Raw genomic sequence first — 26034 nt, 5'->3', positions numbered from 1 at the left:
CTGCCAAAAAGCGAAAGGGTCCACGTGGATCTCGAAACAAGCGCGGTTCCAAGATGGTCTCTACACGCACAGGCGGGCGTCGACAAGTTCAGCGAGCTGGATTCGTCAACTCTATTGACGCAGTGGACGGCAGCGACGTGGACATGTCTGATGACGAGGATCTGTCCACCAAGTTCGCGGGACGGAAGCGGCGGAGACAAGACACGACTCAGTACCAGGACGACGGCGAACCCGAGGAAGACGATGAAGAGGAAGAGGGTTCAGAAGATGAGCTTGCACTAGGCAGACGGACCAGACGACGGCCGGCCAAGACAGCTGCGAGTGCGAAGCCCACCAGAAGTCTTCGTACTCGTCGAATATCTACCGGCTTGACTGAATCTGAGGAAGACATCGACAGCGACGGAGTGCCTTTCTTGCAGTCTGATCTGCCAGGGCAGCGCAAGCGCAAGTCCAAGCCACGCTCACGTGTGAAGGGCGCAGATTACGAGGAAGATGGCATCGGCTTCACAAAAAGCACGCGGCAGAGTGGACGTACGACCAGGCATCAAGGTGGCATGCAGGAGGTCGAAATGGACGACATTTATCGATCAGACTCCGATTCGCAGCGTCGTCCGCCTATAAAGCCGAAGATCTTGACCACGAAAGAGGTCTTCAAGGAGCTTCCTCGCAACAACGAGTTCTGCATGCGCCATCATCAATATTGTGAATCGTGTGGCCAGGGCTCCAGCTTCTCCAAGCTCGTCTACTGCCAGGGCTGTTCCCTGGTCTATCACAAGCAGTGTCTTGGTCATCGCACAAATCGCGAACACCTGGTCACGAAAGTCGGCGAGGATAACTTCGTCTTGCAGTGTCGGCGCTGCGTTGCCTATCCTAGGAAGAAAGATCCAACTGCACCCGATCAAGGCAAATGCTCTGGGTGCAATCGTCATGGCGGCGCATGCAGACCGTGGAGACCTCGCAAGACCCCAGGTCAAGAGCAAAGAGATCGCGACGAGAATGACGGCGTTGATCCGAGCTATTCAATTCCATCTGAGATGATTAACAACATGGACAATGTCATGTTTCGCTGCACCAATTGCTTCCGCGGCTGGCATTTCGAGCATCTTCCTTCACGTGCCGATTACGACACAATGGAGACGGAAGTTGATCCGGAGCAGCGATTCCGGGAATACAGCCGTGACTGGAAATGCAAGGACTGTGCTGAAATGCCTGCCAAGGTTTCTGGTATCATTGCTTGGAAGCCTGTTGATGAGGACACTTACGACCCCGCGCTGGGTCTAGAGGGAATGGATGAAGAAGACATCATCTATTTGGTCAAGTGGGATCAGATGTCATACTTCCGTGCCCGTTGGATGCCTGGTCCTTGGGTATGGGGCGTGACAGCTCCAATGATGCGAAAAGCGTTTGCAAAGCGCGACGACTCTCAACATCCAAAGATGCGCACCGAAGACGCCATCCCTGAGGACTATCTGCGAACCGACATTGTGCTGAATGTTAAGTACACCAGCTATGTTGACATCAGAACCGAGGATATTGACAAGGCGCGTATTCGTGAGATCGATAAGGCTCTCATCAAGTACAAAGGCTTGACTTACGAAGATGCCGTTTGGGAGACTCCTCCAGGCCCTGAAGATGGCGAACGTTGGAGTGACTTCGTCATGGCCTACAACGACTGGGTTTCTGGACGCTACGTTCGCCAACCTAGGCCCAACACGCTCAAAACCCGTCTGGAGAAGGCACGCAAGGATGACTTCCGCAATCTCGAGAAAAACCAGCAGCCTGAATCCATGGAAGGAGGAAAGCTCATGGAATATCAGATTCAGGGACTCAATTGGCTTTACTACAAATGGTTTACCCAGAAGAACGCCATCCTAGCAGATGAGATGGGTCTTGGCAAGACTATTCAGATCATTGGATTTCTGGCAACTATGGTGCAAGACCACAGCTGCTATCCCTTCCTTATCGTGGTGCCGAACTCTACCTGTCCCAACTGGCGTCGAGAGATCAAGCGATGGGCACCAAGTCTGCGGGTCGTGGCTTACTACGGCTCCAAGGAGAGCAGAGACATGGCCTACAAATATGAGCTTTACCCAGAACAGAGCAAAGATCTTCGATGTCATGTGGTCGTGACGAGCTACGACGCTGCGGCTGACGAGAACTGCCGCAAATTCTTCAGGGGAGTGCCATGGCAAGGACTCATCGTGGATGAGGGACAGCGCCTGAAGAATGATAAGAATCTGCTCTACGCAGCCTTGTCTGCGCTAAAGGCTCCCTTCAAGATCCTTCTCACTGGCACTCCTCTGCAGAACAACCAGCGCGAACTGTTCAATCTGCTCCATTTCTTGGACGATGACTTTGACGCTGCCGCCTTGGAGCAAGAATACCAGGAGCTCGACGCATCAAAAATTGCTGCTTTGCACGACATGATCCGACCGTTCTTCCTGCGTCGCACGAAGGCGCAAGTGCTGACCTTCTTGCCTCCCATGGCCCAGCTCATTGTGCCTGTCAGCATGACTGTTGTGCAGAAGAAGCTGTACAGAAGCATTTTGGCCAAGAATCCGGATCTCATGAAAGCCATCTTCAGCACTGAGTCAACGAACCTCAAACAAGGCGAGCGAGCATCGCTGAGCAACATTCTCATGCAGTTGCGCAAATGTCTGTGCCATCCATTCGTCTACAACAAGTCCATCGAGGACAGACAAGTTGATCTGGCATCTTCTCATCGTAACCTGGTCGATGCTTCGAGCAAACTGAAATTGCTCGAACTGCTTCTACCAAAACTCAAGGAGCGTGGTCACCGAGTGCTCATTTTCAGTCAATTCTTGGAGATGCTGGACATGGTCGAAGATTTTATGGACGGCATGCAACTCCGATACCAGCGTCTTGATGGATCCATCAGCGCGCTGCAAAAACAGAAGCGCATCGACGAATTCAATGCGCCTGATTCTCCTTTCTTCGGCTTCCTGCTTTCGACTCGCGCAGGAGGCGTCGGCATCAACTTGGCAACAGCTGACACTGTCATCATTCTGGATCCAGACTTCAACCCACATCAGGACATTCAAGCCTTATCCCGAGCCCATCGTATCGGCCAGCAGAAGAAAGTGCTCTGCTTTCAACTGATCACTCGTGCTTCTGCTGAAGAACGAATCATGCAAATTGGCCGCAAGAAGCTTGCCTTGGACCACGTCTTGATTCAGGAAATGGACGCCGATGACGCCGACCAGACCGATCTCGTATCCGTGCTTCGCCATGGTGCCGCCGAATTGTTCGAAGACAGTGGTGAAAAGGACATCATCTACGACTCTTTCAGTGTAGATCGCCTACTCGACCGATCGCACATGGAAGACACCAAGACTGGTGAGGACAAGTCAGCGGAGACTCAATTCTCGATTGCTCGTGTCTGGGCAAACGATAGTGCCACCTTGCAGGAAGCGGTCATTGACACCGAGGAGTCCGCCCCTGATCCGGGCGTGTGGGCCAACATTCTCAAGGAGCGCGAACGCGTGGCTGCAGAGGAAGCTGCCGCCAAAGCCGAGGCTTTTGGTCGCGGCCGTCGTGCTCGCGCTGCCAATGTCGACTATACTGGAGAAGGAGAGGAACTGGAAGGCGTAACAGGCGAGGCTTTACCACCTCTGAAGAAGCGCAAGAAGAGAGATCCGCATGACTCGGACACCGATTTCCAGGCCGACGACAGTGAGGACGAAGCCGAGGACGAAGGTGAGCAAATGCTGGAGAACGGTGAGTTGATGGATCTGGACAAACCGGTTACTAAAGAAGGTCTAGGCAAGCAAAAGAAAGGTAAGCAGAAATCGCCGCTGCCCACCCCTACAGCAACCCCTGCAAAGTCCAAAGCGGAAAAGCCAAAGGCTACACCCAAGAGCACAACCAAGAAAGCATCTACTACACAACCGCCCTTGCAAGATCAGAGCATGAGATATGGCGCAGACCGCGGGCGCTTTCTTGCAAAGCAAGACACCAGAAAAGGTGCCGCCAAAACCGGCAGCTCTTCAGCCCATGAAGAAGTCTGGCGGCAACGGCGATGCAGCAAAAGAGGAAACGCCGAAGAAATCTTCTGCATCAACTGCGAAGAAGAGCTCTAGAGGTGTGGCTCAAGAGGCTAGCAAGGCTCAAAAGTCACCCAAATCAAACGCCAGTGGGACCAAAGATGCGAAGAGCCAGCCTTTTGAGCCTCCTGCTGCTGGTCAACCTGCTGTGCCGGCTACTCGGTCGGAAGGTGCTGACGCCAGCACTCCTGCTTCTCCAATGAGGGAGGGCGGCGTCATTACAACCGAGCAGCCTCCGTCGTCCACGCCCCAGAACGGAAGCACTGCTGCGACCGCTATCGCCATCGACAGCGATGACGATAGTGAATATCACAGTGCTTCCGAAGAATCACCCCAACAAGCAGAAGCAGGAGCATCAATGCCAGACTTAAGCTAACACCGCCACTTCTCAGACATCCCGACTTTCAAGCGTGCCGTCATCCCTCATCCCAAGCCAGGCGACGACGCTATGCCTGTGGCTAGTACTATCGGCGATCAGGCTCTGCCACCGAAGCAGCAATACAGCGATGCAGCAGCCGACAAGCGTTACATCAACTGCAAAGCCTGCGTTCGGAGGCATGAAGTTGGAAGTTGCCCTCTCAAGATTGCTGGAGTGGAACATTGTAACCTTTGCGGAATTGCGCACTTTGGACAAGCCAGGGTGTGTCCTCACATTCAGAGTGAGACACAGGTAACCAAGACCATGTCCATCGCTTTCGTTTGCACTCTGCTGACTTCTGTACTCCAGGTTCGACAAATGATTGAGGCTTTGAAGTATTCGAATGAGCCTGAGCATCTCGTCAATGAAGCTAGGCGGTATTTGCGTGGATTGAAGGGTAATTTGGTGCAATTGAAAAAGCAGAAAGAATTGAAACAACAGCAGGCGCAGTATGGTGGCGCGGGGCCATCAATGCAACAAAATGGCTGGACACCTCAAGCACAGCCTCAAGGCACGAACTATGGTGTTCCGGCTTGGTCTGCTGTGGGTGGTTATCAAGGTGGGGCGTAAAGCTCTGGGCACTGGATGGGTTTGGTTTATATCGGTGCTCGAGGCGAAGAGGTATTCATCTGACTTCTGGTTCTCTTGATGCCCCACCAGGCAGAACCCGAGACATGGAACAAATCGAATTTGAAAGACGGACTACCTCAATGGACATCCAGCCTAAACGTGATAGTGGGCGGTTTCTGCAGCATCACCAACCTTTCCAAGAATTAGGGTAGCTCAAGCAGTCAGCATATGATATCGCATGAGCTCTTTAACCTTTCTAGTCCACTTGTGTGGTTATCTCATCTCTCATCTCATGCTTTTCCACGAGAACCAAGACTTCGAGAACAAAGAGTTCGGCAATGGCCGCTACAGCCTACCGTTGCTCAAAAGACATGTCGACAGCACGACGGTTTCGCGTATTAAAGAAGGAATTGAGCTACCTTGATGTCCTCATCATTCAAGCATCATTCTAAGCCGATGTAAAGAATGACGGAACTACTCGAAGCTCTCAAAGCGATGGTCTGGCAACTGCACTGCAAAGACTCTCGCATATCACCGTCAGTCAGGTCCTACATTCGCCAACAGAAACCAGTCCTTTATTTCCCTCACCCATCTTCCTCACCCCCATCAGCAGCTCTCATCCGCTTACTCCTCATCGACCTCTTCAATTCCAGCGTCGGAAGCACATGTCCATCCTCCCCAACCTCAGCACTAAGAATCCGACCCAAATCCGCCACGGCTCGCCAGAAATGCGGCGTGTATCCATGATTCGGGACATCAGTTCTATATCTCTCTTGAGAGGAGAGCGTCAAGACCGCGCAAAACCAGAGGGTTGTGAAGAGGGATGTGAGGAAGAGGAGGAGGAAGGAGAAACCCCATTGGTATTTTTCGGTTGGTGTGCATTTACCCGCGGGTGTGTTGAGGATTTCGTAGGCTGTTGTGACGGTGCGGTTTTGGTACCAGCAGCCGTAGCCTTTTTGGCCGTTGTTGCTGACGAGGATGTGGATGTTTAGTAAAGGTGTTGGGAGGTCTGTCGTGGCGTTGTTGTGTTTGAACGTGCTTTCGCCTTCGAGGTACTGCGAGGCGGAGGACGCTCCGCTGGGGTAGATACTGCTGACGTTGTCCGGAATGGAATGGTAGCCAAGTCGCTGATAGTCTTCGTACTGGCCTGTATGGTTGACATAGTACGCGTACAGACTTTCTGCCGCGGATAGGTTCCTTGCTTCTGCACTCGGCATTGACGCCGTTTGTCGGGACTGCATGTTGTATTGCTCAGGTGCATCAGCAGGAATTATGAAGTCGTTTTCGAGTCCCACTCGAGATGCGTCGCTCACGATCCCCCAGCAGGGAGTGAAGCTACTCAGCTGTAATGTCTCGCCATTAACAGTGACTTCGGCATTCATGACTGCTCCATAGCTTGTCATCGCGCTAAGCAGAGTCGGCCAGGCAAATATGAATAGTCCTGAAAAGATCATCACTATGTACACGCCGATTGTATAGCGTGTTCGTGGATATCGTTTTCGCCAGAAGTCCCGTGCAAGCGTTGAAGCTCCCTTGAGAGTGCCATTGTCAAATGCAACGGCAGCATATGTGTCACATGTCAGTTGGTTGGTTGGAAGCATGTTTGTCAGAACCTGGCTGAAGGCATGATAAGACATATAAAGGAGGAAAAGCTGTCCGCCTCGTCCCACTATCAGGTCCCAGAAGATGTCGAGAAACTTGGCTCCCGTAAACGAAAGGTTTCCAGCGACCGGGAGCGTGATTGCAACGATGTTGTCTATACTCCAAAGATCCACTTTAGGGACGACTTTGGTGCTTCCAGGTAAGCAGGTTCCTGCAGCTCCGTTGCTCGGCTGTCGATAAGCAGAGATAAGTCCGAGTGCGAATGGTAGAACAACCAGTGGTATGACTATCATTGAACTTGCCAGCGGCGGATGCGATGTCGAGAATGGAATGGGTTTCCTGGTAACTGGTGGTCTTCGTAAGGCATCTCGCTTCGCCCGAAGTATTTCAAGCTCTACAGAAGGTCTCGGTACCAGTTCCTGGCTAGATCTGTCACTTTGCAAAGAGCTTCTTGTCGCCGGCGTTACACTTCGTGGCCGTAGAAGTTGCAACTCGATTGGTTGGGGTGGTGACGAAGGGCCTGCTTCGCTGTGCGAGCTGGTGGCTGAAATATCTCGCCGCGATCGTCGTACATCCAGCGTATTCGAAGGTTTCTGAATTGATACATCTCTCTCGCTGTGAAAAGAACTTCTGGCTGAGACGACTCGTGAGTCCAATTCGACTGGTTCGGGCCTAGGAATCAGCGCCTCGGTATCGCTGTGTTCATCATCACGCGCCATGAGGGCTGATCCTTCCAGTTGCGATCCTTAAGATGGCCAGTCGGAGAGATTGTCGTTGGAAGCAGTTAGATATGCCTCCTGAGCAGGCATACTCGTCGTTCCCAGTCGGACGTTGAAAGCGGTGAGCGAAGTTGCACTCATGTCGAGGTAATCCTATTCCTTTGACGAGATCAGCTGTGGCTGGTAAAGACAAAAATATAACACGAGGGATTGTGCTACAGTACAGCCTCCCACACTAGACCCGGACTTAGTAACATATAGCGCAACGGTCGCTTGTGCTACTATGTAGTTTGCGACCCCCAAGCGCTGTAGTTTCTAGGCAGTACAGTATGTCTGCGAGCGACGACTGAAGGCATAGACGACTAGCATCTGTAAAGTACCGTAGAATACAGCATAGGCAGGCAGGTGCTGCCTGAGGGTGGCTGAGCGAAGCGAGACCTGAAGGCTGATGAGTGAAAAAACCAGCAGAATTCGGTGCCTGCCGTCCTTCCTACAATTGCCTACAAGTGCCTACACGCGATTTCGTTTTCTTTTTCTTGCAATCAGAGGCCTAGTAGGAATTTTTGTAGTTACAGTAGGTCTAAGCGCATCTTTAAACTACTAATAAACCCCGCCGAACATTTTGCACGTGATAGCATTAAGTGTATAAATTCTAACTGTTCTTCCACCTAGCTCGTAAGCAGATAACTTATTACACGCATGATCTGCTTCTCCTATTAGATAAAACAGCATTCGGAGGGCTCGGAAGCTCTTCTACAAGGTATAATAATACCGCAGAAGCTTTCCCGTCTCTATAGCTTGAAAGGGAGTATAGGCAGGGCGTACTATTGTCTATAGCTGTTATAGGTATAGATGTCGTCTTCGAAGGTATAAGTGCCGTCTTGGCGGGTATAAGTGCCGTCTTCGAAGGCATATATTTAATATTAGCCCTCGCCTTCTCAAGCGTTTCTTATTCCCGATATTCAACATTACTACGTCGGCTACCAGCTACTACCCGAAACGCCTACTACTACAACGACAACGTCTAGCTACAATGCTATCTGGAATTATTGCTACACTACTCTGCCTCGTCGGGCTTACACTCGGGTCATGTGGCCAGAATTGCGATTGCTGTGTCGGTGGCACCGGGGTAAGTAAGGATCTCGTCTTCGAATAGAGCTGTATCTCGCTCCGCGAACCCGTACTGATTGAACCGTTCCTAGAGGAGGCATACATATGTAGGGTTCTGTCATACGGATTCGCACGGAGACTTATATTGCAAACAAGCGAGCGCGGCTGGTACAGACCCAAGTTGCTCAGGCACATGTACGTAATTATCGGGATGATTCGCTGGGCTTCGTGCGGCTGCCACTCCTTCAGCGACATTCCGCAGGCAGTATCCGGCGTCGATTGTCCTTTGATGGATTTCGTGTCGCGTTATTAGAATGAACGAATGGAAAGAAATGGCGAAGGATTGAAGTAACTTGCATGCAAGCGAACTGTCGCCTCAATCACCATCAGGTCATTTCACCTTTCATCAGGAGAAACCCTCGTCTCGGAGGTCTTTCACCTTCTCAAATGTCGCATGATCAAGACTTCCAAGTCCTGTAGAAAGGTCCCATCCAGACAGGGCAGGAAAAGCCTCAGTTCTACATCCAGGATTTGAGCCGTTCTTGATGTCGTGAAAGATCTCGGTATGCTCGTACAGAACGGCATTGACGAAGCAACTGGGCCGCTGCCAGAGCCCTGCCGCTGCTGATTGACCATGGCGAGAAGCGAAGACCAGATTGGAGCTGCTAGGGATGTGCATATGTTTGAGCCAGATTGCCTTGGACGAAGAGGTTGAAGTGAGCGCCATTTGCCACATCAGGAGACTGCGAGATATTAGCAATAGTCACAAGCTGTTGGGTTTCAAACTATTCACACCGCGACCAGCTTTGTTGTAAATGCCAGTGTTCAGACCAGAAGTGGTATTGCTAAAGCTACCATCATTTGGAGCTTTCTTACCCAGTATGGCGGAGGGTATGGGAAGCGATGATCGGAGATCTTGGGTACATCTGCCATTCAGCATCTGCGCTGTTGTCCACCTCCAGCAAAATTTCTGCATATGAGCTGCGAAGCCACAGCACGATATGCTTGCTTCAGGGGATCAAGCAATTGAGAGTCGAGGGAATTTGGCGAAGTCTCAGAAGAGCCTAGAGAGTCAGTGTCATGGTATAAAGTGCTTCCCACCATGCCCCGACAATGCCCCAATAATTGCCGACCTCAAGTCATGCATGAAGCTCAGCGTACTGCCATCGAGCACAGTTCGAACGGCAGGTATGCAGTCACAACACATATGCCTCGAACAGCCTCGTTCTGCGAGAGAGCCGTCATAGACCACGGCATATCCATAGATGTTTACATCGCATCACCGAGCTCCGAGCTTCGAATGACCTTTGAGACAAGATTGACTGGCTCCACGGAGCCAGGCGTGTGCCGTGATGCCACGCATCTACGATGTCTTCTCTTCCTTTCTCTCGAGCATGCCAGGATGATGCTCAGGCTGAAAGTCATAGCAACGCCTCTTTGCAGCCAGGCTCTTGACGTCGTTGGGATCGGGGCGACTTGGCGGCCGCTGTGATTCAGGTCGTGATCTCGAGGAATCAATGGGGCTGAGACGGGTTCAGCACGCACGGTAGATTTGACGCATGTCGATAGCGTTCGTAGAAGGAATTGGCGTCTGGTGGTGGGATGGATGGTCCAGAGTGTTTGAGTGGCAGTTTCATTCACCCGCACTGACGTACCAGCATTGCCCGTGCGTTGACACCTTGCCGTCCATAAGTACTTTGGTCTGCCCTTTTCCCCTTCGCTTGTCACGACTGCTCAGAAGTATATTCTATTCCCATGTAGGCGTTAAATCTACTCCACATCATTATCGCCCTGCTGACTGAATATCAGAACAACAACACGTATATTCTATGGCACAGCCGCTGTCCAGCTCCAAGTTCCTGGACAATACCTTGTCACTCTTACAATGGACAGAGCACCTTTGTTTCAGTGTTCAAAGAAGTCAGAGCCATATTGCTCTTACAAAGGACAGCTACCAGTGACAATGCTCTTGTTGGTCGACGCAACAAAGCATTGTGCATTTGGGCCAGATCCAGGAGAAGGAATTTAAGTGCCCAGCACTCGTCATGTCTCCTGTTTCCTCACTTTTCCCTCCCACGTTGTATTCTGGAAGATTTCTTGAACCTCAGTAGCTGGTCTACTGTCACTGAGAACATCCACAAGCAACAAGAGAGACAAAGTCACCCCCAACATCAAGGCCATCCGACGTCCACAACACTATCACTCAATCAGACAGACGTGAAATGGCCAACCGAGGTCGAGGTAACCAAGCCTCTGGAAGGCGGTCTTCCTTGACCAATTTCAACAATGCCGACATCATCCGCAGAATGAATGAAGTAAACCCAGATCAGTCACCTGGGTCTGACTTCACTACCACCTTCGACCAAACACCACAGCCACCTCTATGGCGGAGAGAGGGTTTCAACTCGCCCGAGGAGTTCGAGAGCTTCATGGCGGCGAACAACGAGCGACTGCAGCAGCACATGTTCCACAATGTGCAAGCTCAGTCATCATCTTCCCAGCCATCGCGAAACCTCAATGTCACGTCTACTGCCTCTACAAACCAACCGTCTTCTCTTACTCGCCAGCCATCCAAGGCAAAGCATGCCTTGAAAAGCATATATACCAAGGCGAAAGACAAGACGGCGAAGTTTGTCGACGAAGCTCTTCTGTCTCCTGGACATCCCGACGCTTCGTATCCCAATGCTCTACCACCGAAGAACGAAGTACAAATTTCACTTCCACTTCGAGGCGAGACATGGGATGCGAACCTCAGGAATGCTACATCCAACGACAACTCTGGCCGCACTCTACTCCCGATCAATGAAGCTCAAGACTTGAGAAGACACCAGGCCAGTTACGCCGGCGAACACTGGAACCAGACCAACTTTGCGCAAGACAAAAACGGCGTTGAACGACAACGCGTCAAAAGCACAAAGGAACTGAAGGCTGGTCTCCTCAACGGCACAGTCGCCTATGTCGGTGGCAGTAAGTTGGATTTCATGCTAGACTCCGGTGCCGGTATCATCTCGCACAAGCATTTTGCTGACAAGAACAGGGATTCCGCTTTCTTCCAAGGAAAGCATCAACCTGGACCGAGCAGACCGCCTACGAGACCGACTCAAGCTGGTCCAAGCCAAGCCTCATCCTCTGCCCAAGCCTCCCGGACTCTCCCAACAGTCCCAGTCAACCACTCTGCAGTCGATGCGAAGAAACCCGCGCCACAAGCCAAGATACCAAGGCGCAAGGTAGAGTCAACTTGGGGTGCACTCATCGAAGCCGCCAACAAGTCTCCTTCAAACAGCAGCGAGGAGACACTTACGGCAGCGCCGATTGCAGAGTCATCCGAGAGAGCTCGTCGACGCCGAGTAACTGTGATCAACTCACAGGCATTCGATCCCGTCGATCCAAACGCCCGACCTGGAACTCGCGACTCTTTTGCAGAGGTAGGTCGACTTGACGACTCTGACGAAGCCTTCAACTTCTCCTCTCCTCCTTCACCTCTCTCTCGACCATCCTCAGATCTTGCAGTCGAGGCTCCACGTCTCGAAAGTATAGATCTAGGAGATCGATTTGCTCCTTTCGATCGCGGCCTACAGATCGACACCCACATCCGTGACGATCATGTCAGTTGGTATGTCAGAAATGAGGGCGCTTCGTCCTCGAGACAAACCAGACAAGAGCGAACGGATGGCATTCCTTCTCCAACTGCTCCGTCTCACGATCGAGAGGAAGACGAGGCTGCGGCTTTGTGGAAGCGGCTTGAGGAGCAGCAGAGGAGCGGGCAGAGTCTTCGGAGGACGAGGAGAAGATAGGGCTAGGCGAGCTGTTGCAAGGTTGTGCTGGCGATGATGACGGACCATGATTGACGATTGAGTGGCTAGGTGAGCTGTTCAAAGGTAGTTTTGCGAATGATTGATGGCACGATTGAAGGTTGGCACGACTGACGATTGACGACCGATGATAGATGGTAAGGCAATGACTACGGATTAAATACTGCACAAAATTTAAATACATTGATGGTGACAATTTGCTTTGAGATTTGAAGAAAAAAAAGGTCTTTTTCATTTCAACATTTTCACATACATCGTTCGTTCACTTACCTTTCACTACCTTATGCATGACTCGCACGCACACATTCCAAGCGAATAAATCGAAGAAAAAGGAGCAGAACTTTATTTTAGGCCACAGTAATGCATTCATAACATCATACATTTCATCATATCATTCATACATGCACCCATTAAAACTCTCACCATGCTTAGCGTATCAGAAGTATAGCTACAGCCATCTCATCATGTCATGTCCTTTCATGCGTTGCTGCAAATTTTAGAACCAGTCCCCGCCTCCCATCCCCATACCCATCCTTAAATTCGCACCACTTGGAGCACCATAGTTACCATTCCCGTTCTCCCAATTTGGCGAATTCCAGTTCATAGCACCACCATTAGTGCCGCTGTCAACGTCCATGCCAAATTGCCTGACGAGCTGGTCCCAATTCTCCCAGTTCAGATCACCGGAGGTGTCCATAAGATTGTCAAGTGAAGGGTCTAGTGAGTCAATAGAGTCCATGCGTATTGGGATGTTATCCGATGCTGTGGGCTGGGTGATTTGCACATCTGTAGCGTCCATAGGCATGTTGCTGAAGTCCAGGTCGCTCGGCTGGCCGAGGAAGTTCTGACCAAACTGCATTGGAGAACGCATGCCGTTCTGGGCTTTTGGAGCAGCGATCGCTTGATTGGGTGCCGGGAATGCAAAGGTCACAGATTGGTTGGGAATATCGTTATTCGCCGTCTGATTGTTCATTATGCTCTGATCGAGCTCGCGCTGGAGCGTTTGGTTGAGCAGATCTGGATTGAGTCCCGCACCTGCTGTCTCCATCGGGTCCTCGCCGCTGGCAACTGACAATCTTGGTGACCGCAGAAGCTCATGCTTGTCTATGGGTGCTTGGCCGAATGCTGGTCCTTGATGAAATCGTTGTACTTGTGCTGCACTCAATGGCGCACGAGTCATGCGAGGCCGATTAGGATGCCCAAACATTGGGTTAGCATTGGGACTATACGTTTTCGATGGTGGGTTTGAATCGCGTTGTTGACACAACTGTTGCTCCTGCAAGCCACGTGTGCGAGCGTCTTTAGCCTTCCGATATAGCTTCTTCAGCGGTCGCCATAGATGGCCAACATTTGTCTCATCCTGGAGATTGAGACCCCAGCGGCCATCGACAGTTCTATCAACCGCTCGCCATGCTCGCTCAACCATCTCGCCAGTGGTACGGTGGCAAAGTTCTGATAGCGTGAATGCGAGGGCATGCCACTGAATGTACGTCCTGAACAACCAACCCCACTTCATGGTCCTTGCTTCGCTTTCCAGGAGTAAACTGTACTCCATATTTTCCAGACTGGTGATGAAAAGCTTCTCCTTGACATCTTCAGAGAGCGAGGCGCCGCCGTCTTGGCGTTGAAACGGATGATAGACCATCAGCCACATCTTGCTCATCATCAGACGGGCGACTGTTGCTGTCACCCAGAAAAGCGGGATGCTCATATCGCAATGCTTTAGGTATCTCTCTTCCAGCCGCTTATGACACTCGGTGATCCATCGCTCCTTGTCTTCAAGGGTGACGGACTGGTAGAACTCGTTGCATGCCTTTGGTGGGCCAGGTGGAATGTAGTTGATTCTTCGGAAAGTGTTGGCAACCTCGAAGCGGAGTAAGCAGAAAGACATGTCGGTACATCCTTTCTGCTCTGGTGGAAATTCTTTCATGTTTGGTGTAATGTCAACATCATTGAGGTTCAGTGGCATCTTAGTATCGAAAGACTGCTCAACGATTGTGGGATCACATCCGTGATCCTCGCTGGCCCTGGTGTCGAGAATGCATAATTGCCACCACAATCTTCTCCGCATCTCAACGTCGAAAGGCGACAGACCGAAGTGCGAGCCATCGCGATGTATGCCGATGGTCTGGGCTATGCGGACGACTAGACCAGTCAAGGTCCAGATGACTCTGGCATCGCTATTTCGTCTAAGACAGATCAGGAACACCACGAATGCTTGCAGAACCACGAGCTCTTCTGTAGTGAGGAAGTTTGCCCGGGCCAGAGCTTGTTCGATGGCGAATCGATATCGTGCCAGCAAGACCGCCTTCTCTTCACCCAGCTTGATCAGGCAGTCGTGCGCCGACAGACTGGTCGTTGCGCCATAGTATATGGTAAATAGCAAGCACTCGAAGCCCCTCGACAGGTTTGCAAGATGAGATGCAGCACTCAGAATCGTCGGCTCCAGACTGGGAATGTGTAACACTTTGACCAGTGGGTCTACACGGTCCTTGTAGATATCCCAATATTCTCTGATCTGACCGGGTAAAGGATGAAGATTGAGGAGATCTGCGGTTTGCGAAGTGAAGCCGAAGACAAAGGCATGGTGAGTGCTCGGGGGGTGTTGGGAATTCGATGCAGGTGAAGCTGTGAGATTGTCCTCTTCGTCATCGCTCGATTGGTTCAGGATGCCTTTCAGATCTTCGACCTCATTGCTCAAGTTTGCCCAGAATGAATTGTTGATATAGCGCGACTTGCCCTCATTGACCACAAGCCGGCCGAACCTGTTCTCAAAGCGGCCTTTCTGCTGCTCTTCAACCCATGCAGTCTTATGTCGGAACAGCTCGTCTGGGTCTCTGGTCGCTGCAACGGCACCTGGTCTTCCATGAAGCGGCGCATCGCCCTTGTTGGCATTGGCCTCGTCGTCATCGTCGTGCTTGTTTCCATTCTGCTCACCGTTCTTTTCCCTGCCATCGCCCGGCACTTCTACGCCCACGCCCATGCCCTTGACTACGCCCTCCAGCCTTCGAAGTCTTTCAAGCAGCTCTTTGTCCCGGCCATCTCCAATCTTTCGCGCTTTCCTGGGAGCGCGCCCAGGCGCTGGAAAGACACATTCTACATGCGCCCGATTGCAATTCGTGCACGGGTTTATCTTGTCACACTTGACCTTGCGACGTCTGCACGTCACGCACGATCTCGGGTTCAGCGTGCGACCTTGCGCATCTACTAGAGGCTTCGTGCTCGTGGCTGTCCCCGTCCCCGCTGCTGTTACCGCTCCGCCATTGCTTTGCGCTGCGTCGGCCTCAGGCTGCTGCTGCTGGGGATCTAGGGAGGTTGGCGTTTCAGTCGATGGAGGTAATCGAGGAAGGAAGTCGGAAGGTGCTAAGAAAGCACTTGGGTTCGATGAAGGGTCGCTCGTCCCACCGCCGGTACTACTGTCCTTGTTCGAAGTCTGCGATTCCGATACAGGTGTGCCGTCTGCCATATTGATACAGTATGCCCCCTTGCTTGTCAGGATGGAACTCTAATCGGCCTGCCTCATGAGACCTCTTTCGGGAACCATGTCCATCTTACGTCCGATCTGGACCGATACTGTCACTCCTGCATTTTTGCTCGCTTGAGGAATAAGTCACTTGTTAGCAATGCGCATGCGCATGCGCATGCAGCTGTTCGTGAGGTGACTGCAGGAAGTTCAGCTGACAAACCAGACGATGGTAGAGCCCGGCGACGATCATTCTCTTGGCGGTCGGGTCGGATCTCACATGCTAACCAGGCTCATCCTAGTCGATGCGCTAGCCAACGACGACATCAACCGATCAACACGACTTCTCCTCTCTTCACCTCTATTTGACATTCATATTCGTCAATAATACAGTATTGATTAACCATGACTTCATGCCAGCGGCATTGTTCATCTGACCTGGCCATCGCAAGACGCAATGCCACGCTGGATCATCATCCATTGACCTCTTCTAGAGTTATGACCAAAGTCGGATCTCTACTTCCAGGCTCCCGATATGCTGTAATTGACTACTCGACGTCAGCAGAAACACGACATGTCCAGCCTGAAGACTACTCACCTCTATAGTTAACCGCACCCTCAACTCTTGTCCATGCTGTATTACGAACCAACATGCAGCATAGACGTTCGGTGTCGACAGCAAAGCCGCGAATCCATCCATCGTTTGACCAACAACCGCTTTCTTAGGCCATTCAGGCGCACTTCCGTCCTCGCTCATGCCATTCAGCTTCAAAACATGCCCGAGCACGTCCAGCGTGGCTTGATTCTCCACATTACGACGCACGATATTCCGGATGCCAGAGATCCGAGTAGCATCGTTTTGACAAGCAGCTTGCCACAACAACCACCAGAAGTCTGAAAGCTGGGCAAGTTGAGGCGGAGACATCGTGCTCGCGTCCCAAGTGTGGCCAGCTTTCTGGAGAGGCGTCTTCTTGGCCATGATATTGTACATTGGACCATAATTCGAATTCGCAACGATGACGCCCTTGTCTGGCCAGTAGACGTTGCTATAGCTTGCTCCTGTAGGCGGATAAGTCATAGAACCGATAGGGGCGTGTCCGAGGCTGTGTCGGTAACCCCAGCGAGCACCACCACGAGAGCCCGAGAGCAGTTCTTTCAGGAGCCCTGGCTGCCATTCTGCCGACACAGTCACTTGCTCGCCTAGAACCCATCCCCATCCAGAGATCGAGCCTGGGTTCTTCCACTGAGTCGTCCCTCCGGTTCCGGCTCTAGTTGGATCGGCCATCCAGCACATGAAGCGCTCGCCTTTCTCGGTGGCGGTTTGGAACTGGGCATCTGAGACCGGATTGATGGCGCGCTTGCTCTTGATCGGCTGGACGACAGCTTGGCTCAAACTGGAGCGCAATTGGTATCCTGATGCTCGCACCGAGTGCCGGAATGAGTAACCTAATGTGAGCTGCAGCGCTACAATAGCAAGTGCGAGGACGCATAGTGCAGCCAGCATCGATGTGCGGGTGACTCGAGGATGCTGAAACCGAGCCATACCGACGGAGATCTGCTAGGCCGGATGTCTTTTGTCTCTGATTGTAGCCGTGTTGGACAAGATCGAGCCTGTGTAATGCTGTATCGCTGGAGCAAACAACCTCACTCGAGACGCTGAGGTGGTCCTGTCGCTTCACAGCACATATACTAGCATGCCACTCGCGGTATCGAAGCCAGTGCTGTATATCTAGGTGAGCAGTACTGCTGCCGATGTATGTCTCAGTTGTGGCGATGAGACAAATGTCTATAACTCCTCTGATGACGCAGCAAGAAGGAATTAGTATTGTGAGGTTCGACATGCAGAGGCAATTGTAAGTAAAGGACACCGAGCTGATCATGTGAGACTGGAGTGAACGATAGTGAGACGACTGTCAACTCATATGTTTTCATTTCAGCTGCATCACCAAAGGTTTGCAATAGCAGTGGTTAGAATCTTCCTATCGGCCGCTCAAGATGACCGCAACAATCTTCTCAGCCAGCGCGTAAACGACTGACTGCGGATGTCCTGGTGGAAGCAACGGGAAGGGGCTATCGTCAACCACCCTCAAGTTGTTAAGCCCAATGACCTTTGCATGCGAGTCCACGACCGCCATCGGATTAGCAAGTGTCCCCATCGTGCATGTACAGCTAACATGCCAATTGAAACCAATGTTCACCTGTATGTATGTACTCCAGAATCTCGTCATCGGAGGGGAGCTATCCGGCAAAACTTGACCTGGTGAAAGGGATGTTGTCCTGCATGGCTTCCGAGGAGAAATTCCGTTACTCTTGTGTGGATGTTACATATCATCATGCCGTTTGCTGTGGAAAGTCGTGATGCCTAGAGCCGGCTCAAGGAAATGTGTTCGTCGCGATTCTTGGAGAAATGAACGAAGCACAAATCGCTTGATAGAGAGGAGGGAGGCAGGGAGATTCTCTTGGCGCCGATTTCGGGCTTACTGTATCGGGTCATCCCGCGCCGAGGCACGTGAGAGGCTGCTCTTATCAGTCATCAGTCGAGAGCTCCAACAACCAACCTTGATGGCACGGCCTATCATATGGGTCTCATCATGGGCCAGCTGGCCTGACCCTCTGTCTCTCCTTGCTTGAAAATCCTCAACAGCAATAAGTGTCACATACATCCCCTTTTCATCTCGATCAGCATCCAAAATGGGCTTTGCACAGTCAACACCGCAGCTGCCCGTTCGGACCATCTCACGCCGAGAGAGGCGCGTCCAACGCGACCCAACCCCTACGACTAGCTTCGACGAGAAGTTCGACGCTCTACGCATTGATCTTGCGGAACGGAAAGAGATCGAGAGACTAATCTTCGGATCGGGGAATTCCGAGCACGTTGATGCCGCCGGTATACAGCAATATGTAAAGGAGGTGCTCAAGGACTCCAAGAACAGGCTGGGCCTCAACGCTCTGTCTGCCAATAATCCGGCGGCGATATTGGAGAAGCCATCGACTCTGATCAGAGATACCCAGTACTTCAATCTGAAGATCCCGCACGAGGGATCTCCTGTAAGTCGTTGAGCTTATAGGATGAATGAATGGACGGGTGGAAAGCTCATCCAAGCTAGGTCACCAACCAGAGAAGCAGCGGTCGTTGCTGGATCTTCGCCGCCTGCAATGTCTTCCGTATCGCCATTCAGCAGAAATACAACATCAAGAGCTTTGAGTTGTCACAAGCATACCTGTTTTTCTGGGACAAGGTGGAGAAGGCGAACTACTACCTCGAATCTATCCTCGATACCGTTGGCGAGGAACTGGACAGCAGGCTGGTTAGCGCGTTGAGCGCAAGCCCTGTGGGCGATGGCGGACAATGGGACATGATTGTCAACTTGGTCAGCAAGTATGGCCTCGTTCCGCAGACACTCTATCCCGATTCTTGGAATGCTCAGAACAGCTCCGCAATGGACCGTATTCTGACCACCAAGCTTCGAGAAGATGGTCTTCGCCTAAGAGCCTTGAAGGACAATGCATCGTCCGAGAAGATCGCTGCTGCGAAGGAGCAGATGATGCAAGACATCGTCCGTATCCTCACGTTGTGCTTGGGTCCTCCTCCTGCAGCAGACAAGAAGTTTACTTGGGACTTTTACGATGGCAACAACACCTTCAAGACAGTTTCGTTAACCCCGATCGAGTTTTCCGAGACCACGCATGTCAAGAAATTCGTGTCGCTGGTGAACGATCCTCGCAACGAATACAATCGACTTTTGACCGTCGACCACCTCGGAAACGTATGGGACGGCAGGCCAATCACGTACGTGAACGTTGACACTGTGGTCATGAAGGACGCTTGTGTCAAAATGCTGAGGAAGGGTCTTCCAATCTTCTTTGGTTCTGATGTTGGCAAGCAATCCGACTCCCGAGCTGGCATCATGGACACAGATCTCGTCGACTATGAACTCGGTTTCAACATCAAGCTCGGATTGACTAAAGCTGAGAGGCTGCTCACTGGTGAGAGTGCGATGACCCACGCAATGGTACTCACTGCGGTCCATCTCGATGAGGATGACAAGCCCGTGCGTTGGCGCGTTGAGAATAGCTGGTCAGAGACCGCTGGCACTGATGGCTACTTCGTCATGTCTGACAAATGGATGGACGAGTTCTGCTACCAGGCGGTGGTGGATCCTAGCCTCCTAGATAAGAGTGTGAGAGACATCCTCAAGCAGGAACCCAAGGTCCTGCCACTTTGGGGTAAGTCGAGCGACCATACAGCACTTTCGTTGTCGCCGTTCTGTAGTGCTGACTTTACCAACAGATCCTATGGGTGCGCTTGCTTAGCTGAAGCTCATGACCTACGATACCACGAACTGAATCTTCTAAGCAAGTTATAAGCTATGGCAAAAGTCTCTCCGATATCACAGCTGGCAGTCAGCAGCGTTGCCTCCGTTGATATTCCTGAGCTATGCATGTGAGATGCTCCGCACGTGGCAACTGCATGGTTCTCCTCAGCCTACTAGCACGCCGCCCACGTGTTTACCAGAATTGGGACTGCATCACAAATCCGGGATCCTATTTCGAGCTGTTGCTGACAACTTTACTTGCGTGCTGCTTGCCTAGGAAGCTAGCAATCCTCAGGCCTTGGCTTGATCCTAGTTTCTCGGCATGCCGATCTGATTGGTATAGACCCACCCTTACCGAGTGGGAGTGGCACCAACCAAGAAGACTTGGCTGAAAAGCGCAGCAACGCGCCTATACTCTCGTCCATATCTGGCTCGGTACCGCGAGCTCCGCCAGCATCTCGAAAGAGGAGATCACTATAAGTACTCTCAGGACTCGCGCGTTCTGTACATTCTCTCCCACATCAACACAACCAAGCAAAGCAACCAAATCAATAATCAATTTCCATTTTTTTCCCTTATCTCCTTGTCTCTTTTGTATCCATCTGCTTCGATCGTTTCTACACAGCACAATACCTACAGAATCTTCAGCATCACACAACCATATTCCATCAATAACCCACCAAAAACAACACAAAATGCAGTACTCCGCCATTGTTCTGTCCCTCCTTGCTGCCACTGGCGCCCTTGCCGCTCCAGCCAAGCGCACAACCGACAACTCCATTCGAGTCACCCTCTCTGACGGCAACCTTGCCACCCAGACCGCCTTCGAGGAGGGCTCTCGCCAAGCCAAGAAGCCAGTGGGTTCTTCAGGCCCATACAACACCGTCGAACTCAGCGTCGGCGCCGACGTCGAGCAGCAAACCCTCCGCTGCCAAATCCTCGACCGCTCATCCAACCCCATCACCGTCCTCCGCGGCGAGAACGTCGACATCACCTTCTCCGACGCCGGCAAAGGCCTATGGACCTTCCAGGACGGCAACACCGAAGTCTCTCAAATCATCTGCGATCCGGATTTCGTCGCCGCATCTGCTCCTCCCGCCGAGGATGAGGATGAGGAAGACGAAGATCTCAGCATCCGCGTAACTCTGACTGACGGCAATCTCGCTACTCAAACCCCTTTCGACGAAGCCGGTCTTGTCCGTGAACAGAAATCCCCAGTTGGTTCCGAGGGTCCTTACAACAGCGTCGAACTCGCTCTCGGTGCTGATGTCAACCCAGACCTTCGCTGCCAGATTCTTGACTCTCGTAATCACGCTATCACTGTTCAGCGCGGTCAGAATATCGATACTACTTTCGCTGATGGTGGGAATGGTCCGTGGATGTTTCTTTACCCGGAAGAGGCTGAGGTTTCTAAGATTGTTTGTGATCCGGCTTTCGTTAAGGCTTCGGCTTAAATCGGACTGTGGATGCAGGCAATGAATTGACAGATGCATATGAGCGATGGAGTGACAATGGAAATCATGATAGAGCATGGGCATACAATATCCGGCTGCGTTGTTTTTGGGGCATGGAAAAATTTTGAGGATGTTCTTTGATTTTGACTTCGCTTGTACAGTGCTGCTTGTTGCATTTTTGATTTTTTTCAGCTGCTTCGTTATTAGCAGCGCCTATACCAAGAAAATCTGAGATCGCTTTTATCTCAAATGCTTCTACAAAAGGAGGTTGTGGCAAAGTGGCAGGGGCAGGGATATCCAAACCGGAACCGTGGCCCGAGCCGAGCTTAGTCACTGGTCGCGTTTCACCGTTCACCGTTCACGATCCTCTTCCTCCTCCTTCTCCTTGCAAATCAAATCAAGGCTTTATTGCCAGAACAACAATACTGCACTTGAAATGCGACAAATGCGAGTCGGCGTTATTGTCTTCGAAGATGCCATCAAGTAACTCAGAGCTTGCATGGCATGCCACCGCATCAGCAAACATCCTCCAAGCGCGTAAAAGGAGAGGTCTGGTTGGAAGCAAGAAGTCGAGAAATGGTTGCATTCACTGCAAAACCCGGCGCATAAAATGTGACGAACTCCCAGAGTGTAGGAATTGCACCTCTACTGGCCGCACTTGTGCCTACGAGAGCGTTCCGAAGACAACTAGCAACACTCTTGGCCGGCATTTATCGTCAGCTCTGGGACTGAGCGACACGGAGAGACGCACATTCGATTACTTCTTGTCATGGACTGCGCCGCGGCTCGGCGGCGTGTTCGACAAGGCGTTTTGGTGTGGCAGCGTTCTCCAATTTGCCCAAACTGAGCCGATTGTGCTTCACGCACTATTGGCAGTGTCAACCCTCTATGAACATCCTCAGTGAGTTGACCTTGGCCCTCTATCGTGTCGAATCGCCCTTGGCTGTCACGTCGCATACGATGGCTCGGTCTCCATCATTAACTTTCGAGCGCCTTGCGATTGACAGGTTCCTAGATACATGAAAACGTTTCTAGGCCAGCCGAACTTTGCGGTTCTACGAGGAGAGGATCGCCCTCCTATTAATGAGCATCATGCTAGCGCATTGCGGCATTATAACAAAGCTATCCAAGGCGTCACAAGCAAAGTATCTCAGGGCTCGGCATCGCCGGCACTTCTCTTGCTCACCTGCATTCTGTTTGTGTGCATTGAGGTCATTCGAGACGACATCTTCGCAGCTATCGCACTTCTACAGAAAGGTGATGCGCTACTCGGCCAGTTCTCGACTTGTCCGAAATGTATGGCTCCAGATCTGTTTCTTACACTCAAAACCATATTTGGGCGCCTTAGCGTTCTATCAGCTCAATGCGCTGTGCCCATCGGGCTTGAGAAATACGCGCTCATGGAAGAGATTCCTTGTCGATTCAGTGATCTAGAGCAGGCTAGGACTTGCCTTTTCAACATTATGGCGGACGGCCATGCATTCTTGCTCAAAGCTGCTGAAATTTCTTCTCAGCGCCACGAGGAAGGGTCTTTGGGAGCGTCTCAGCAGCCATACTACACCAGATTCAAGACCGAATCCCCTGAGATGGATGAGAAATCGATTAAGTCTTTTTCTGCGGAGCCACTACTGGCGGCGCATGCGCCTGAAGATACCGCCTTTCCACTGCGGATGCGTGACATCGAATTGACTGGAGCACTGTCTGATGGCTGGATGACAAGCGAACTTCAAGAGCTTCAGGAACTCTGCGAGGACCGTTTCGAACAATGGCTAGCCGCTTTTAGCTACTTCTACAACCATGGCGAAGAAGGTGAGGGAGAAGCGTGTCTTCTTATGCACTACCACATCTCCAAAATGTTTCTCAAGGCCAGGCTCTCGCTCTACCAGACCGTGTTCGATCAGTATACGGAGACTTTTCAAGAAGTCGTCCGACTTGCTGGAATCTACGTCAACATCAAGTCGCCTGAGCGACCATCTTTTACGTTCGAGGTACGTGCGCCGTTCTTGGAGCGTTGCAAGTATGTATTTGACTGATGTATATGATAGCTCGGCGCCGTGCCTGCTCTGTTTGTTGTTGCTCTCAAATGCCGAGTACCCTCCCTCCGACGCAAAGCCATTGATCTCATCCATAGATCTCCCGGCAAGGAATGCACTTTTGGTGCAGGGAGCAGCGGAGAGCTAGCTGCTCGCATTGTAACCATCGAAGAAGAAGACCTCGGACTCACTCCTCCGCCTATCTCTCCGGCCTCGACTCCAACTTCTCGCCATAGCTCTGCTCAACCGCCGATCAACGACACAATACTGCCCTCGGAGGATCGAAGGGTGCACAATTTTGAGCTGCTGGCGAATAGGTCTGCTATATGCTTCGAAGTTCGGGTCACTCGATATTTGGATGGCGCGGATGGAAGTCGGATCAAGACCATCTCGGATTATGCGCTGTGATGCTTGCTTATGGAAACTCTGGTAACCCTGCAACGCTGTCAGACGTGGCGAATGAGATATGGAGTGGATCTGCTTGCCTTGCGGCTTCTTAAGCCATTGAGGTGTGATCAGAGTAAGCGTCCGCCCGAGCCCGTGCCTGGAAAGAAGAGTCAGTCTTGCCTTGCATCAACAGCATCTGCGCATACCATATGTCGGTGACCATAGCCGTTTATAGCGCCTATTTGCTCGACATTGCGAAGTCTGACTTCACGCATATATGCTGCCTGGTTGAACTCATCCGTGGGCCCGTCATTGTTGGAGGTGTTGCCGAAGAAGTAGCGTGTTGTGGCATATCCGATCAGCACGGCGGCGCCTGCGCCCACGATCACGCAGACGACTACGACTTGGGCGTTCATCTGAAGCAGCTGCCGTGACCGAAGGAGAATTTTGAAGCGATTCTGTCGAGGTGATGTGCTCTAATGAGTGCGTGCTTGTATTGCAAAACTGCGGTGCGAGGACGAACACCATTGTGAGAAGGGAAGAGCATTTATCTAGACATGATGCAAACACAGTACACAGCCTACCACATCGCCTGGGAGCGGCTGTTCTTCGGCTTTCAATGCGAGCGGGAGCGGTACGACGTGCAGGTGCACACGCGGCAACCCTGGTTCTGGTCCATGCAGGAGCGAAGTGCACATGCGTGCTTGCTTCCTCCCTCCTTGCCATTCACCTTGGCTTGGCATCTCAACTCTATTTCTGGTATGGCAGGAATGCTTGCTACCAGCTATTTCCGAATCAGCAGCTGTCTCTCCACCAAGTCCAACATCATTCGTCGACGCGACCGGCAACTTGATAGGCTCAACTGCTTATTGATCCTTCGGTTCTCGGAACACGGACTGCAGTCTTGCTCGCCCAACGATTCGGCTCCAAGACTGCCTCTCCGCATTCCATTCGCTGCCGGTTGTTCACTCCGGGGCATTGTTCTCTGGAATATCATTTGAGCCGAACGGCGACGGGCACGCAGAACATAATCCTCATCAACGAGAATCGATATGATGGGGCATAGACAAACAAGAATGTGCGGCTTCCTCAGAGTCGATCAGCGCGGACCAAGAAGCTGGAGGGAGGGATTGTAAACGCGGAACGCCAAGCTTTTCATATGCATCACCGTTGCCAAGCAACAAAATTTTAGGGTATATAAGCGCGAAGAAATTCCACTGCATTGTCGCAACCTATCAGGCGTATTCACCTATATCAGGCTTGTTTCAGGTCGAATAGGATTCTAAACGATAGATTATCGGAAAGGTGGTATGAAACGCGGATGGCAAGGTCATCGTCGTCTTCATTCGAGGGGTCCTGGCTAGGTGATCTACTGCCACGCTTCACAGGCGCGCCCGCCGTCACATGCTAAGCTCGTCTTCTTCGCCTGTATCTCAATCTCGTGACGCTGAGTCGCTACCGCGTCGCATAATAGTTCTGTTTCCCACGAAAACTCATCTCGTAGCCTTTGCCCTCTCCATTCTCGTCCATCAGCGCAACCGCCTTAGCTGTCTCCTCCAGGCGCTTTTTCTGATCCTCGCTAACGAATCCTGGTGCATTGTAGTCCGAAATTTTACCCGGGCATTTACCGCCTCCAACGCGCATCTTGTCTTGGATATAGCGAGTGGCATTAGCCACAGCGCGGCCTTCTTGATGGCACTTGTTCAAGATATAGCGGATCTCCGGGCCTGAGCGCTCGTAACCACGAGTCGAGGCGGCAGTCGAGGCGGCGTCCCAGAAGTCTGGAAGACATTAGCATGTGATTTACATACAAATCTTTTGACTTACTTCGGGCGGAAGTGATCGCGACTTCTTGGGCCACGAGGTTGCTGACAATATCGCAGAGTGCGACCTTCTCGAGCTCGCTCGCCAGGTCGAGGGGGTGTTGATGTTGACGTGGATATAGATGTTGATATCTGGAGTCACAGGTTCTATTTAAAGGGTTAGCAGCGCGATGATGCAAGATTTGCATGTGACAGAATTCGCATGTGAGATGGCTCGTGCGGCAGCAAACGGTGCAGATTCCGTGTTCCTAAGGCAGACAATT

General features: G+C 51.7%; 11 protein-coding genes across 11 annotated transcripts; 5 read left to right on the top strand and 6 right to left on the bottom strand.

Annotated features, from left to right (window-relative positions):
• Positions 1-251: 251 nt before the first annotated feature.
• MYCFIDRAFT_104094 (uncharacterized protein) lies at positions 252-4905 on the top strand (the record flags this gene model as incomplete). The annotated part of the gene is made up of 5 exons (XM_007928028.1): positions 252-3777; positions 4046-4366; positions 4457-4518; positions 4588-4734; positions 4792-4905. Coding segments are annotated over 5 exons (4170 nt in total), but the record flags the coding sequence as incomplete, so codon positions are not given.
• Positions 4906-5308: 403 nt separating this feature from the next.
• MYCFIDRAFT_174337 (uncharacterized protein) lies at positions 5309-7373 on the bottom strand (the record flags this gene model as incomplete). The annotated part of the gene is made up of 5 exons (XM_007928027.1): positions 5309-5404; positions 5437-5480; positions 5528-5600; positions 5641-5648; positions 5681-7373. 5 exons carry the CDS (start codon positions 7371-7373, stop codon positions 5309-5311), a joined length of 1914 nt encoding a protein of 637 aa, XP_007926218.1.
• Positions 7374-7400: 27 nt separating this feature from the next.
• Positions 7401-8011, bottom strand: MYCFIDRAFT_174336 (uncharacterized protein; the record flags this gene model as incomplete). The annotated part of the gene is made up of 6 exons (XM_007928026.1): positions 7401-7509; positions 7540-7588; positions 7641-7719; positions 7764-7863; positions 7890-7902; positions 8002-8011. 6 exons carry the CDS (start codon positions 8009-8011, stop codon positions 7401-7403), a joined length of 360 nt encoding a protein of 119 aa, XP_007926217.1.
• A 449-nt stretch (positions 8012-8460) lies between these two features.
• On the bottom strand, positions 8461-9728 carry MYCFIDRAFT_174335 (uncharacterized protein; the record flags this gene model as incomplete). The annotated part of the gene is made up of 10 exons (XM_007928025.1): positions 8461-8556; positions 8587-8598; positions 8637-8767; positions 8804-8851; positions 8884-8925; positions 8949-9226; positions 9251-9453; positions 9477-9547; positions 9585-9634; positions 9658-9728. The coding sequence occupies 10 exons, from the start codon at positions 9726-9728 to the stop codon at positions 8461-8463; spliced, it is 1002 nt and encodes a 333-aa protein (XP_007926216.1).
• A 24-nt stretch (positions 9729-9752) lies between these two features.
• MYCFIDRAFT_174334 (uncharacterized protein) lies at positions 9753-10264 on the bottom strand (the record flags this gene model as incomplete). Its single annotated transcript, XM_007928024.1, has 2 exons — positions 9753-10185; positions 10212-10264. 2 exons carry the CDS (start codon positions 10262-10264, stop codon positions 9753-9755), a joined length of 486 nt encoding a protein of 161 aa, XP_007926215.1.
• Positions 10265-10312: 48 nt separating this feature from the next.
• On the top strand, positions 10313-12327 carry MYCFIDRAFT_174333 (uncharacterized protein; the record flags this gene model as incomplete). The annotated part of the gene is made up of 5 exons (XM_007928023.1): positions 10313-10440; positions 10474-10590; positions 10626-10669; positions 10695-12251; positions 12299-12327. The coding sequence occupies 5 exons, from the start codon at positions 10313-10315 to the stop codon at positions 12325-12327; spliced, it is 1875 nt and encodes a 624-aa protein (XP_007926214.1).
• Positions 12328-13574: 1247 nt separating this feature from the next.
• On the bottom strand, positions 13575-15761 carry MYCFIDRAFT_36148 (uncharacterized protein; the record flags this gene model as incomplete). Its single annotated transcript, XM_007927544.1, has 2 exons — positions 13575-15212; positions 15261-15761. Coding segments are annotated over 2 exons (2139 nt in total), but the record flags the coding sequence as incomplete, so codon positions are not given.
• A 2618-nt stretch (positions 15762-18379) lies between these two features.
• Positions 18380-20638, top strand: MYCFIDRAFT_58247 (uncharacterized protein). Its single transcript, XM_007927694.1, has 3 exons — positions 18380-18806; positions 18866-19985; positions 20050-20638. Exons 1-3 carry the CDS (start codon positions 18450-18452, stop codon positions 20070-20072), a joined length of 1500 nt encoding a protein of 499 aa, XP_007925885.1. The 5' UTR covers positions 18380-18449; the 3' UTR covers positions 20073-20638.
• A 131-nt stretch (positions 20639-20769) lies between these two features.
• On the top strand, positions 20770-21528 carry MYCFIDRAFT_80396 (uncharacterized protein; the record flags this gene model as incomplete). Its single annotated transcript, XM_007927788.1, has 1 exon — positions 20770-21528. The coding sequence occupies one exon, from the start codon at positions 20770-20772 to the stop codon at positions 21526-21528; it is 759 nt and encodes a 252-aa protein (XP_007925979.1).
• A 414-nt stretch (positions 21529-21942) lies between these two features.
• MYCFIDRAFT_211158 (uncharacterized protein) lies at positions 21943-22709 on the top strand (the record flags this gene model as incomplete). The annotated part of the gene is made up of 2 exons (XM_007928022.1): positions 21943-22429; positions 22544-22709. Coding segments are annotated over exons 1-2 (594 nt in total), but the record flags the coding sequence as incomplete, so codon positions are not given.
• A 1051-nt stretch (positions 22710-23760) lies between these two features.
• On the bottom strand, positions 23761-25959 carry MYCFIDRAFT_174330 (uncharacterized protein; the record flags this gene model as incomplete). The annotated part of the gene is made up of 12 exons (XM_007928021.1): positions 23761-23802; positions 23856-24128; positions 24155-24422; positions 24454-24499; positions 24526-24813; positions 24842-24886; positions 24918-25036; positions 25059-25180; positions 25266-25317; positions 25353-25380; positions 25436-25729; positions 25776-25959. 12 exons carry the CDS (start codon positions 25957-25959, stop codon positions 23761-23763), a joined length of 1761 nt encoding a protein of 586 aa, XP_007926212.1.
• Positions 25960-26034: the final 75 nt, after the last annotated feature.

This window comes from Pseudocercospora fijiensis (genome assembly GCF_000340215.1).
Source record: "Pseudocercospora fijiensis CIRAD86 unplaced genomic scaffold MYCFIscaffold_4, whole genome shotgun sequence".
NCBI lineage: Eukaryota > Fungi > Ascomycota > Dothideomycetes > Mycosphaerellales > Mycosphaerellaceae > Pseudocercospora > Pseudocercospora fijiensis.
Note: the sequence above shows the minus strand (reverse complement) of the source record. Positions and strands in the feature narration are given on the sequence as shown.